Source organism: Marmota monax, unplaced genomic scaffold (assembly GCF_021218885.2).
Source record: "Marmota monax isolate L192 unplaced genomic scaffold, Marmota_monax_Labrador192_F-V1.1 WCK01_AAM20220418_F8-fsc00031, whole genome shotgun sequence".
In the NCBI taxonomy this organism is placed as follows: Eukaryota; Metazoa; Chordata; class Mammalia; order Rodentia; family Sciuridae; genus Marmota; species Marmota monax.
In genome coordinates, this window is record NW_026695197.1 from 3,875,531 (window position 1) to 3,890,719 (window position 15,189).

Below are 15,189 nucleotides of genomic sequence, written 5' to 3' on the forward strand. Positions count from 1 at the left end.
CGTGGGAAGAATAGACCAACTCTAGATAGGGCAGAAGGGTGGGAGGGGAAGGGAGGGAGGGGGAAGGGGGTTAGCAATGATGGTGGAATGTGATGGACATCATCATCCAAAGTACATGTATGAAGACATGAATTGGTGCCAACATACTTTATATACAACCAGAGATATGAAAAAATGGTGTTCTATATGTGTAGTGAGAATTGTGATGCATTCTGCTGTCATGTATTTAAAAAATAAAAGCAATATTAAAAAAAGGCAGTGGGGAATGGGGGGTGGGGAGGCTGGTGATATAGCTCAGAGGTAGACTGTTTCTGGGTTCAATCACCAGTACCACATGGACAGAACCAATAAGCACAACGCAGATCGAGTGGCAGCACGGAGGGCTGACTCCTGTCACATCCAGAGCCTTGTTTTGTGAGCAGTTTCCTAGTCTAAAGCTTTTCTCTGAAGCTGCATAATTCTTGATCCTTGCTCCTTCACAATAGTCGTTTCCCTTTCTCAAATGTCAATGACTTAATTCTTATCAAATGACACCGCTACCCTGGGCATGATAACCCTTTCTCTGGTATGCACTAGCAAGACTGCTAACCTAGGGTTAATAAACCTAATTCATAAAAAGGGAGAAATGGTGAGTTCTGTTCTAGAGTCTACGGAGCACATTGCTAGGGAGGCGTATTCGAGAGACTGCCACTGAACACACTGAAATAATCTAATAGCGGGGGCTTAAATAAACTGTCCAAGGCGGAAGAGAGTGGGGGACCACAGGCACCGCCTGCTTCCACTGTCCCCAAGAGTCTGCAGGACACAGCTGTCACTCCGCCCTTCCCTGTGTATTTATATTAACTTCATTTTCCTGCTTATTTGTTCAGATGCATGTTGAACGCCTGTCATGTGCTTGGGGAGCTCGTGTTGAGTATACAAAAATGAGCAACTTGTGGAATTAGCTGTGACTGGCGGGAGACAAATACAATTAAGATACAAATTGTTAAGGGTAATAACAAAAGTATGTGCAAGGGCTCATGGGAACACCAGGAATTTACTCAAGGTAGTAGAGAATAAATTCATAGGAAATTTTACTGAGAAAGTCTTGAGGAAGAAAGAACCACCGGCATGATGCTCTGGCCTGGGAGCTTTGATGATAAGGCAGACACTGGTGCCATTTATCAGACAGAAACTCAGAAGGGAAAACAGGGCTTGGGAGAAATCGAGAAGTTCAGTTTGGAGATCCTGTTTTCGTTTTATTTTGTTCTAAAGTCATGGTGACATTGAGATCCAGACAAGAGGCAAAGAAGGGTGAACCCCAGCGGACGGGCAGAAGATGAGGAAAGACAAGGGACAGCATCTTACTGCTCACAGAGCATAACCATGACTGAAGGAAGCCAAAGGCGGGGGAGCACAACTGAGGAAAGATGGAGACAGGCAGGAAGCCATGGAAAGCACTGCAGAGGTTCACCACCGTGGAAGTTAGCAGGTCCCTGGAAAGCTTAGCAAATGAGGCTTGAATTATGTGAGGTAGCTAGAAAGCAGATTCCAATGAGTCGAAGCTAGACCAGGAGGTGAGAGTGGAGTCAGTGAGGCAGTCTGCTCTTTTCTGGAGCTGGTTAGAAAGGAAGGGGTGCAACAATTGTTAAAAAGGGATACTGGATGGAAGGCAGCATGCTTATTAAATTTTTTTTTGGAAGAAACTTGAAAAATTGTGACTGGGTATGTATATACATGCACATAACCCAGAGGTTAAGTTACATGCACCCCGAGCTCAACTTTTATTTGAGGACAGAGAGGAGAACGCACAGTTCCCACTGCTCTCTACCTTTGCTGTGCCATCACTGGCCACATAAAGCTAGAAAAATCACTAGTGATAGCTTACCAGAGAACTACTAAAGGAAGAATGAAATGTACCCAATAGAACCAACAGCTGGAAAGCTTCAGGTTTCTAAGCAAAGAAGGTCAGCAAGAAGTCAAACCCAATTCCAATCTCTGTTCAAAACCTAAAACATCATGGAAGGGGACTACTTTGTTAACTTTTAGAAGACTCTCCAGAAAGTTTAACTCGATTTCATGCCTGCTGGAATAGGCATTTGCCCTTCCTTTCCTCTCTCCACTCCCTGTAGTTTGGTTTAGTTGGGAAGGTCCTGAGCACAGATTAAAGGGTCAATAATTTGTGAAAACTGAAAACAAGGTCTTTTCTCTAAATATCCACATTAAAAACAACACATGAGAATTTCTCTCTCTCTTTTTTTGTGGTGCTGGGGATCAGACCGAGGGTCTCACACATGCTAGGCAGTAGGTGTTTCACACTGAGCTACCTCCCAGCCCAAGAATTTCTTAATCAACCAAACACATTATTGCGTGATTAGAAAAGAAAATGTACATGTTTTCAGGACAAAATTGCATACACTACATTACACTATATGTGACTGGAATATTTTATAAATATTACCTATAAACTAATTTCTTTCTTCTGTTACCTATCTTTGTCTGATACTTCTATGAAATAAAAGACACACCAAAGTGTTTATGAAACAGTTCAGTGTGAGAATGGGGCTTGCAGGTATCTATTTTGGGGAAAAAATCAATTTCAGAGCAGTTCTTGCTCAACTCCATAGAAGACAATGGATCTGGAGACCCCTACTAGTAGGGCCACACACTTCCTTAGAGTTCACAGTGGAAGATCCAAAGCACACACCTGGTGGGGATGGTGGTGGTGGTTGGGGGAATGTATCCTGTCTCAAAGATCATGCTGCTCGGAACTGTGAGAAATCACTAAAGAGGCTTTGGAATATGCAGGTGGGGGCATGGATCATTTTGTTTCCATATTGGTGACTCAGAAAACATAAGATCTAAAACTGGGCTCACCTTTATCATGAATATTCTCTAAAAAGCCACATTCAGGATGCAGTCAATTCAAAGAAAGGAGTTTTGTAATCATCCTTTCTTGAACTTTGTAACTTTGCCTTCACTGCATGCTCCCTGCCCTGTGTTTCACATTTCTTCCCATCCTCCCTCTCCCCCAGATAACAAAATCATTACAGCCTTAAGAAATCTTATTTATAAAGAGGCTTTTATGCAGAGTTCACAACCCTGTCATAGAGCTATCAGTGGGTATTTTCAGCCAAACAAATGAAATGAACCTCCATTTAATTCATTATGTAAGGTCAAGTGCGATTTACAGTCAGAATCCTGACTGTCAGATGAATATGTTTCTTTTTTCAGTTTTATACATTGATAACAAGGACCTAAGAGACCTTTTTCAGAAAAGCCCTCCAATCCTCCAATATTCAAGCCTCAGGCAAGGGAGACTGGGGGAGGAGCCTCTCAGTCTATGGCAAGAAGGGCAAGTGCTCTGAAAAAAAAAAAAAAAAAGCTCCTGATTAAAATCTAGGGTGCTTCCATGGACTCTGGATAAAGTATACTCCTTTGGGGAAAGACTTTCCCTGAGTAAAGAGTATAGTAAAAGTTTAAGACACGACAGACAACTTAAATAGTATTGTATCCTAAAAGCGGAGATCTGAAATGAGACTTATCCAACAGAATATTACAATTATCTTCATTAACATTTGAGTCATTGAGATTTTCCATGGACACCCAAGAAAACAAAATGCTTGGCCAAGAAGGTTTCATTTAAAAGCAACCTACATGAAACGGAAGGCAATTATTTTTGAAATTATCAAAACACAATAATAATTGAGGCCTTATTTCAATTAACAAAGGGAACACAGGTAGGCCTTGCTTACAGAGTACTCTTCAAAAGTTGTAATTAAAATTAATTAAATGTCAAAAGCCCTATGAGACCTCATTAATTAGTGGAATCTTGAGTGAATGTTTTTGTAGAGCTGTTATTTTGAGAAGTAATAATTGCTTTTGTACCTTTTTTTTTTTTTTTTCCCCTTTGCAGTGCTGGGGAATTGAACCCAGGGCCTCTTGCACACTAAGCAAGTGCTCTACCACTAAGCCACATGCCAGGCCCCATCACTTCCATATTAATCTTTTCAGTATCTAAACTTGAATATTAATACACCAGATTTATTTAAGAGAACCTGTCTGTTAGTGCCTTTTTAAAATATTAATATTTGAAAGAGCCCAAAGGCAAAGTAAAAATAAAAATTCGGAATACAATCAGCCTTCATAGTTGCTTTCCTCATCTTATAAACAAACTTTTTCATAGAGCTTTTTTAGCTTGGGTAGTCACATGAGGCTCAAATACTATGTGACGGACTTGTCCAGGGTTACCCGTGCCCAAGGAATGAAGTTACCCCGGCAACTTCTCAGCTTTAAACATGGCTATCCAGCTTTGCCTGGGAATAGTTTCTTGACACTTGTTTGAAGCCTTCAGGCACCCTATAGCTCTTCAAATCCTCTAACTCCCCAATTGAATACAGGATTGAATACAGGTCATGGGATCCACAGGATGTTAAACAGTTCTGTAGCTCTTTTTTTTGGTTTGTGATGATTACAAAATTCATGATGACATCACAGCCAGGTAACAGTAACATAACCTTATGCTATCAAATAGAGTTTAGAAGTCAGATGAAAAGGTTCTCTTTTGAAAATCAACTATGTTTTTGTAGTATCTATCAAATATGAAACTACCACAATTTAGGGGGGGGATGTGAGGACTAGAGGACCCTGTCTGAGTGTCAAGGACGCCTCTGCTGATCCACTAGTAGGTGGATATGCTCATCTCTAAGAAGCTTCTGGCTCTTGTTAGGGCCTTATGAATCTAAAACGGTGACCTCTTCTCTCCATCTCTTAGTCAAGGAAGGATAGAGGGCCTCTAAAAAATCACTTTCTATCAGGCCCTACGCTGGAATCCATCCTATATTAAATTATTGCTACTCTTTATTTAATGCTTACCAAGTGCCAGGGAAAAGTGCCAAGACTTTGTATAATACAATAATGCAGTGAAGAAGTTATTATCCCTACAGGAACTGACCCAGGGAGGTTAAATATTTTGCCCCAGGTATAAAACTGCTAAGAGGCAGAGTGAGAATCCACATGTGGCTCTCAGACACAACTACCTGCATGTAATGCTTTATCTCCTAATACGGTGGACTATTTCTCTCCTTCATTCCACTAAGATGGGAAATGAAGACTCCCAGGAGACATGGTAACTCCTTCCATTTTTCCATCAGTTGTTCAGCCTGTGGGGCAGACTCAGGACCTCTAACTTATGTTATGTTAAATCAGTGTTTTCCAGTACCTTCTGGACTAGGCCTTTTCAATCTGGTATTATATTCATCCTTTGAGTGTTATTTTTCTCAAACTCCAATAACACAATGTGCTTCATCAAGGGAACTTTATTTATGATGGACTTCCAGCCTCCTAATAAGGAATATATGCTATCAATTTATCTCAGAGCTCAGTACCTATGCCCTGTTTCTCATACACCATAGGGCATCACTGTCATCAGTCACAAAGGTTAACAAACTCATCAATATTGCAGTATAACTTGGTTGACACGAGTGGTTTGCAGCCTAGAGCCCCTTTTATAAATTTCCTTTCATCAGCCTCAGGTATCACTGTAATGGCAAAAACCAACCACAGGTGAATATAATTATTCCTGTTACCAGAGATGGAGGACACTGATCACTGGCATTTGGGGTCCCTGGTAGAATACTGCTGCCCAAATGGCTTTAGAAGAACTGCAACCTACAGTTTTGATAACCATTTGCAATTCACTGCATAGACCACAGCACTCTGGAAGTCATTTTTATTTTTAGAATTTCATGCAGTTTCATGTAGTATAAAGTGTTCCCATCACTGCTCTCCAAAATGACATTTTCTAAAGAGAGAAGGGGGGAGAAAGAAAGATTCTGAAGACTGTCACTTATAGAGTATATCTGGGTAAATGTTTTAGACATATCAGTCAATACCTAGAAATTAAAATGATGAATAAAGGCCCACAATATTATGAAATGGAGGCTGTATTTAGAATAAATACATGGATCAATAAGGATAATCCACTTAAGGGGGATTGTCAGGTATTCCAGTCTGGGGGCTCCTTGCAAAATTTTGAAGAGGCAATGCCAACACTTAGTGAGCTGGGCATGCTCCCTCACCCTGCCATCTGCCCCAGCAGGTCTGGGGATACAAGTGGCTGTGTCCCTTCTACCCCTGGAACCAGAAACTGTTTATTTTTCCCTAGGACATTTCTGTTAGGAAGGAAATACCTTCTCATACTACGGAGAGGTGAGTGGCAGAGCTTTCTCTAAAAAAAAAAAAAATCTATATTAAACAGCGTTTACAAGCACACAAGAGACCAGTGTGTAATCCCAAAGAGCCACGGATACAAGGTGGTGAACCAAATACATTAACAGGGCTCAAACAATTCCTCTGCCACTAAGGGTGCTCTGGCTCTGCAGCCTAGCTTCCCTGTGTAAGATGTGAGTGGGAAGGCGTTCTGGAGAACCACGCAGACCCGCCAGGGCTGCAGCACGCTGCGCTGTGGGAAACGGCAAGCATGATCGAGATTCATTCTCACTTTCAAACAAAACCCATCAAAATCTGCTGGGGAGGGAGCATAAACATGTCACAACTTAGGATGCTGGAGCGGAAAGTGAAGAGTTGAGGAGCCGGGAGACAGGAGCCGACACCTCTGCACAGCCAGGGAGCCTCCAGATTGTAAGCATGTGGCTGGGTTGAGGAGGCGGTTCATTCACCAGTCGCCAGCTATGCAGACTTACGATGAAAGAAAGACACCTCTTCTCTGACTCTTCATTGCACCAGCACCTTCTCTTCCTAAGGACCTGGGTGGGAGTTGTCCTCTTCCCAGGTGATATCCCCCAGCCTCACTTGAAAGCTCACCACTATCTTTATTTATTGGGTGAGATGGCTGTTAGACACAGGCCTGTCTCTTCTAGGACTCACTGCATTCTAACTATCCGAGGCAGATTCTTTATTTAATTCTGTGGGAGCACTTGAATTTATGCCCCATTAAAGTTCCCTTTTGAAAATTACAAGCCGAAGCCACATCTAACAATTATGACGTTTTCTGGATCACACACACATCCTAAAAATGGAAAATTCATTTCATGGTCACAGAACCAATAAAAAATATGACTTAATTTAAAATGCTTCATTTTTTTTCTTTAAAAATAAATTAAATGATTTCAGGTGTTTATAAAAAATTTTATGTTTATAGTGTTTTATAAACACTGGACATACTCTGAAAAGATTCTCTTACATCATAAGAAATTACAGTTTAGACTGGGGACTAAAATCTTTTCTTTTCCTATGAAATCTGCATCAGTTTCAAATTTAACTCTAGTTGTTTTTCTTTTAGCACCAAGGTCAAGATTGGACTTCTTAATATTTATGTTCTTACTCCTCTTTCATCAGCCACTGAAAAAACAAGTGATGCTAATTTCCTACCTCTAGACTTGACTACGTAAATGATCCTGGGTGGGACCACCTTGGATGAGGACATCAGTCAGTCAACAAATATGAGGCCCACAACACACCAGGGAGGACCAAGATTCAGTAGGAAAAGCTCACACTGTCATGTTCCTAATAAAGATCAAAGTCTCAACCTTCACATAACATCAACTACATAAGCTGGATTTCCATGCCATTAAAGGTATTACAGTGCTTGCTAGGAGGGGGTCCCTTTACTTTTTACCTGTCTTTTGGAGTCTCCATCAGGGGACCTCTGACATGAATACAGGATTGAGGACCTTAGTTCTACCAAGAGTTCCCCAAATATTCCATGATCTCTAATGAATACAAGGATCTCTGTGCTTGTGCCTTAGGGTCCCTGGAAGATCCTAAAAGGAGCATGGGAAAGTCCAGACCTGCAGTTTCTGGGAGCCAGAGGTGGATTCTCTCTTGAGAAAACTTTGGAGAAGCGAAGGCTCTGTATGGACAGAGAAGCAGAGCACCTGGCATGAACTACTGCCCAACATTCAGGGCTGTCTATGTCCTGGCTCCAGCCTGTCAGTCACTGCTGCCCTTCATGCTCCCTATCCAAACTTATTCAACTCCATCTAATCTATCCAACCCTGTCCAAACTTATCCAACCCTTCCCAACCTTATCTAACTCTATCCAACCTTATCCAACCCTATCCAAACTTACCCACCTTATCCAACCCTACCCAACCTTATCTAACCCTATTGGACCTAGCCAACACTATTCAACAGAACTTAATTCCCTCATGGGCTTAAGCATCCCAGCTCTCATACCCTTGCTCACTCTTTACTCGAAATGTTCTGCTTTCTCATCTCTCTGCTCTTTCAATCTATGTATATGCTCTAAACTCACTAAAATATCAGAATCCCCATGAAGGCTTCTTTATTTCATTTCCAATTACAAGTTTCTTTCTGTCCTCTGAATTCCCCCCCCCCCACACACACTGTGTCCCTCTCTTTAAAAATTGTTTCTCTTTTAACCTGTATAACAGTCATCTCTTTTTGTCTGTTACCTTCTCCATAAAATTAAAAGGTCCCAGGGGCTCAGAGTCTAGGTTTTACTAGACTAGGTATTCCTAACATCTAATCAAGTAATTCCATGGTTTGGAAACTGGGTTCTGCACAGCCTAGGGGTCCAGAGAGCTGTCCCAAGACACCTGTGGGGGAAGAGAGTGGGTGGGGACACAAAAAAGACTGCCTTTTCTCAATCTGTGCTTAAGTCAGGTGGGTTTTAAGTTTAATTCTTATAATATATCGGGATTTATGTAACATTTTTTTTTTAAAAAAGATTTTGTTAGAGCTAGAATAAAGGAAACCACTGTAATAGATATTGTCAAATACATGAACAGAATTATACCTAGTGCCTCTAGTACTCCTCCCTTCAGATAAAATGAAATTCAGTGATCAAAAATGAGTAGTGGAGGTTCAGAGTGGCTGTCAGTCAAAAACATGATCAAAACAGAAGAGTTTTTTTCCTGTTTGTACTGAACCCCCTCTTTTGTGGGTGTTGAGAATTGAACCTGGGGTTCTTATGCCTGATAACCATGCATTCCACCACTGAGCTACACCCCCAGCCCCACCAAGCTCTGAGTTATGCTTAAGGTGTTTAGAATCACCTGGTTCCAGTGTGCACACCCCCATGCATTGATCTCAGTGCAGTTTCAGAGATACAGAAGAGTCATGAGGGATGCCAACACCTCCTGATTCCCCTTTGCCTCCAATCAATGTTCTCCTCTTTCAATCTTTCCTGTACTATACATGACAAGTATCTACTCTGTTGCTATGGTTAAGAATCTAGTATAGTTTAGATGTGGTGTCCCCCCAAAACTCACGTGTGAGATAATGCAAGTACTGGGTTATATTCTTAACCTAAAAAGTGAATTAATCCCTGTGGGATTAGCTACATGGTAACTGCAGGCAAGTGGGGTGTGGCTGGTAGACGTGGTTCCGTGGGGGGCGTGGCTATGGGGTATATATTTTGTATCTGGAGAGTGGGGTCTCTCTCTCTCTCTCTGCTTTCTTATCATCATGTAAGCTGGTTCCCTCTGCCACACTCTCCCACCATGTTGTTCTGCCTCATCTTGAGCCACAAGGAATGGAGCCAGCCTTCTATGGACTAAGACCTCTGAAACAGTGAGCCCTCAAATAAACCTTTCCTCCTCTACAATTGTGCTGGTCGGGTCTTTTAGTCGCAGCAGAGAAAAAGCTGACTACAACAGAAGCTAGGGGTTTGCTGCTCTCCTTCTTTCCCACAGCTGCTTCATCAGTGAACATGCTGGCCTACCTCTGAGCCATATTCCAATGCAGCTCATCTCTCCCTGCCACCCACTGAACCAGCTGCTCTGGGCCAGACATCATCATCTCATACCTCTGTCACTTTAACTGTCTCTTCCCTGGTCTCCTAGCTTCTACTCTCTCCTCCCCATAATCTGTTTTCTAGACAGCAGCGAAAGTTTTAAATGTCTCCTTCTTTTGTGGGGGTCGCGTGGGGTGGGGTGGGTACTGGGGATTGAACTCAGAGGCACTTGGCCATTAAGCCACATCCCCAACCCTATTTTGTATTTGATTTAGGGACAGGGTCTCACTGAGCTGCCTAGCACCTTGCTTTCGCTCGAGGCTGGCTTTGAACTTGTGATCCTCCTGCCTCAGCCTCCCATGAAAAACTTGTGGAGAATTTTTCATCCAACACCGAGTACAACTTTAACTAGTGAGATGATCTAACTAACAACTATATTTCATGCCAAGTCAAACAAATTTGTTCATTCTGATCACCTTCCATTGGGAAGTTTTCCTTTTTTAAAGAAAATGAATGAGTAGATGACCATGCAGAGAGACATGGAGAGCAGCACACCACTCACAAACAGGAACAACTTACGGCTTCAGACTTGGGAGGCACTGGAGGTGGAGGTAGGGCAATTTCTGAAGACTTCATTGTGGCTCCCAGAGTCTCAGGGACAGGAAGAGGAGAAGTTGCGCATTTGGACCGGGCAGATCCTCTCGACGGGTCACATCTGCTCTTCTCACTCAGAGAGCGAGTGAGAGGCTGACGGATGGGCTTGCCTTCCTCCAGCCACAGCTCTTCATAAGGAAGTTCTGACTTCCCTGGGACACCTGCTGATTCTTCGGTAGCTTCTGGGAAAAGGTAGTCACTCCCACTGTCACCAGAGTCCTGATAGGGCAGGATGTCATGAGGAAAGGGGGCCCAGTCTCCCCCCAGGTCCCTGCAGCCATGGAGGTTCACCTCACTGTTGCCATGGAGATTGTTGCCATACACACAGACTGAGAGCCGGTGGAAGGACTGGGTGAGCTCATCCCGGGCATAGCTGAGGGAATTGGGCACGTGGTTGTGGCCAGAGCACCGGGCCTTCTTGGGGCTCTTGCAGTCCTCATTCCAGTCTGTCTTCACATCCCGGACAGCCCGTGAATACTCATCAATGTCAAACTGCTCTTGGCAGATACCCAGCCAGTGATGGACCAGGGTTTCAGGCCATACCTCTCCCTTTACCAGGTGTTCTGGGAGGCTGAACTTGGGGACGGTCAAGTGCAAAGGGAAGTGCATGGGGAGGATCTTGTTGTTCCGCAGCACGCAGCAAACCACCACCGTCTTGGTCTGGATGTTCACAAACTTGTAGCGGTGCCCCTCTCGGATGAAGTGAAGGTCGTATGGGTTTCTGGGCGGAGGACTTGGGACAGTCACATTCACAGGAAGCCTGGTTTTCTCCACGATGTTGCGGATGGTGTGTTCCCCTTCCTGCATCTGAAGCTCCAGGGGGCTTCGGGTGCTGAATCTGCCCTTGCACTGGAATGGAAGGCTGATGCTTTCGTTGGTCCTGTGATTCATGCAAATGAGGCATGGCATTTTGCCTTTTCCTAGTTTGCTGATGGAATTGAGCTTCCCAATCTTTTTGAAGATTGTGTTAAGTCGTGACTTTTCCTTGAAAGTCTTTGCATAAAGGATTTCTGCCTGACCCATTAGAGTGAGTTCATCCCCAGTACACAGGGTGATGTTGTAAACTTCAGTGTCCTCATTGCACTCTCCTGAAGCCACCTATGACAAATAAAATTTCAGGTTGGTTTTCTTTAGTATATTCACACAAATAAGTAAAGAATCTTTTATCATGATACAAACACACACGCGCGCACACACACACTCACACACGAAACACTGTGCTTTAATACTAAATTTAGACAATTTCCTTTATAATGTTTTGTAATTTCATTTTTGGATGGTCAATATTTAGATGATTAACAAGTACCACTTTTCACCAAGATAATATTGGTTTATATTTTTAAAAATACCCCTTTTCTGTTCATCATCACTAGCAATCAGAGAAATGCAAATCAAAACCACTCTTCAGATTTCATCTCACTTCAGTCAGAATGGCAGCTATTATGCATATAAACAACAATAAGGGTTGGTGAGGATGTGGGGGAAAAGGTACACTCATACACTGCTGCTGGGACTGCAAATTAGTGTAGCCAATATGGAAAGCAGTATGGAGATTTCTTGGAAAATTGGGAATGGAACCACCATTTGACCCAGCTAACCCTTTTCTCGGTCTATACCCAAAGGACTTAAAAACAGCATATACGGGGACACAGCCACATCAATGTTTACAGCAGCACAATTCACAATAGCTAAACTGTGGAGCCAACCTAGATGCCCTTCAATAGATGAATTGATAAAAAAGTTGTGGCATATATACACAATGGAATATTACTCAGCAATAAAAGAGAAAAAATCATGGCATTTGCAGGTAAATGGATGGAGATAGAGAAGATAATGCTAAGTTAAGACAGCCAATCCCAAAAAACCAAATGCCAGATGTTTTCTTTGATATAAGCAGGCTGATTCATAGTGGGATAGGGAGTGGGAGCATGGGAGGAACAGATGAATTCTAGATAGGGTAGAGGGGTTGGAGGGGAAGGAGGATGCATGGGGTCATTAATGATGGTGGAATGTGTTATCTAAAGTAAAGGTATGAAGACACAAATTGATGTGAATATACTGTGTATGTAAACAGAGATAAGAAAAATTGTGCTCTATATGTGTAATAAGAATTGTAATGCATTCTGCTGTCATATAAATAATAAAAGAAAAAATACCCCTTTTCTCCTTACACATGCAAAATTATTATGGAACATTATCTGTCTTTCTTAGTTGTAAATAATTCCTTCATGAACACCACTGCAGAATTTTTTTAAATTATTTAACAATTTACTATTGTTTTTAAAAATTTTCTAACTTTTTAAAAATTTGGAATTGAGACAAAGGATTAAAAAACTTCTTCTTCTTTTTTTTTTTAAATGTGTGCTTCTGGGGATAGAACCCAGGGTCTCATTTATGCTACTTAGGCAAGCACTCCACCACTGAGCTACAATCCTAGCCCATAAAAAATGTTTTATTTCTCCATTAAAATTTTTTTTAAAGAGAGAGAGAAGAGAGACAGAATTTTTAATATTTATTTTTCAGTTTTAGGTGGACACAACATCTTTATTTTATTTTTATGTGCTGCTGAGGATCGAACCCAGTGCCCCGCGCATGCCAGGCGAGCACATTACTGCTTGAGCCACATCCCCAACCCTCCATTAAAAATCTTTTAATACTTTATTTCCTAGTTATAGCTGGACACAACTTATTTATCTATCTATCTATCTATCTATCTATCTATCTATCTATCTATCTATCTATCTATCTATTTATTTATATGTGGTGCTGAGGATTGAACCCAGGGCCTCTCACGTGCTAGGTGAGCACTCTACTGCTGAGCCACAACTCCAGCCCCCATTAAAGTTTTTTAATTATTTAAACTATTCATGTTCAGTGGAAAAGTCAGAAATACAAATACAAAAATTAAAAATTCTATACTCTCTTGCATATAATCTATCAAAATTTTTACATAAATAGAAAAAAAGAAATGGTATCTACTGTTTCAGAGATAAATACCTATATACATAATTTTATTACCTGAGTTTCTAACTACAATCTGTCCATTTTCCATGTATATACTTCATTGATTATAGCAGTGATAATATATGTGTGTGTGTAATTCATATATAATGTATTCATATATGAATGTATATACATGTATTATATAAGAATGTGCCTTAATTTATTTTGACCAGTTTCTTATTATTGGACAGATGGGGTTTTTCCAATATTTAGCAATTATTTAGTATAGTAATGAACTTTTTCACAGTCCAGTTATTTCCAAAGGATAAGGTACCATAAGTAAAAATGCACAGACAAAAGCTAAGTATATACAGGAAAGGTGTAACATGTATTGTCTATTGCATTTCAATGTTATATTTATTTATACTTTTATCAGTTGATGAAAGTACCTATCTCCCCAAATTCGAGTAAGTTTATTTCATATTGACTAATTTGAAAAGTCAAGTCTGCATTTTGAATTTTTTATCTTCCCATAGCAAAGAATTATTCAGTTCAAAACTTAAACAGTTGAGAGTTGAGAAGTTGAGAAATGCTTATATAATTACTACTATTTTCTCCTAGTACTTTGAAGGTTTCATTTGTTAACTATTAAATTTACTTAACTGAATTTTCTTTGGTGGACTGTTTAAAGTAGGGATTTAACTTTATTTCTAAACAGTTTGAAGGCTGGTATACTTCCTAAATAACCATCCCTTTCATCACTGATTTGAAGTGTCACTTTTTAATCTATACTAAATTCATTAAATACATACACTTTATGTTTATATATACTTGCATCTATTTTGAGGTCATTTATCCTAGTGATCTATTTTTCCATCATAATTATATTGCTTAAAATTCTATGCTTTTATCATAAATGTCCACATCTGAGAAAAAAAGCCCTCGCTTGTGATTTTTCTGACTAAAATATTTTTGGGATAGCCAGAAACAAGAGAAGCAAAGTCAAAAGTTAAACGACTGACTGACAAAAAGCATCTGCAAAATATAGCACAAAGAGCAAGTATCCCCAATGTATAAGAACCTTTTTAAAAATGAGGGCCAAAAATGCTGTAGAAAAGCCAGCAAAAGAAATGTAAAGCCAATTCACTAAAGAGGCACACCAGCTTTCATATCTATGAAAAGATGTTCGACTGTTCTCATAATAGGAGAAATGTCAATTAGAATCACACTGAGATACCATTTCTCATCTACCACACTGATGAGGCTGTGGGGTCACTCCAGAACTCCTGGCCATAGTTAGTGGGAATGCAACATGATACACCCCTGTGGTAGGGAATTTGGCAATACTCAACCTAAATATGCATACATTTATCCCTCCACCAAGCAACCCTACTTCTCATGATTTATCTTGATGATAATCTTCCACAAATATGAAAATATACATGTACAGGGTTATTCACTACAGCATTATTTATATTTGCAAAATACAGGAACTGATCCAAATAACCAAATACAGGAAACTGACTGAGTAAACTACAATATACACATATAATGGTCCCATGTGAAAAAGAATGAGAATAATGAGTGCAATGAATTGATGTGAAATGACTTACAGAATATATGGTTAAGTGAAAAAAAGCAAAAAGCAAAAAAGTCTATACAGTGGCTTTCTTAAGAAAAAAGTGAAAATTCGTGTATGTATTTTGTCTGTTTTTGTAAAAAAAGAAAAAAAGAAGAAGAAAAAGAAATACTGCAAAAAATAATGAAAATGGCTACTTATAGGAGGTAGGGGAGGAAAGAACCACATTGATGTTCTACATATATATTAAAAAATTACCAAGCTGGGTGTGGTGGGACATGTCTTTAATCCCAGCGGCTCGGGAAGCTGAGGC

General features: G+C 40.6%; 1 protein-coding gene and 1 non-coding gene across 6 annotated transcripts in view; both read right to left on the minus strand.

The window, feature by feature from the left end:
• The window catches only part of Garem1 (GRB2 associated regulator of MAPK1 subtype 1), a 192,790-nt gene that overhangs the window by 11,829 nt on the left and 165,772 nt on the right, over positions 1 to 15,189 (minus strand). For all 5 annotated transcript variants that reach the window (XM_046428379.2, XM_046428378.2, XM_058573957.1 and 2 more), the window contains one exon: positions 10,280 to 11,452. In XM_046428379.2, coding sequence (XP_046284335.1) covers positions 10,280 to 11,452 — 1,173 coding nt within the window. The remainder of the gene's footprint in view (positions 1 to 10,279; positions 11,453 to 15,189) is intronic.
• On the minus strand, positions 3,889 to 3,962 carry Trnat-agu (transfer RNA threonine (anticodon AGU)). Its single transcript has one exon. It is a non-coding gene; the product is annotated as a tRNA-Thr (tRNA).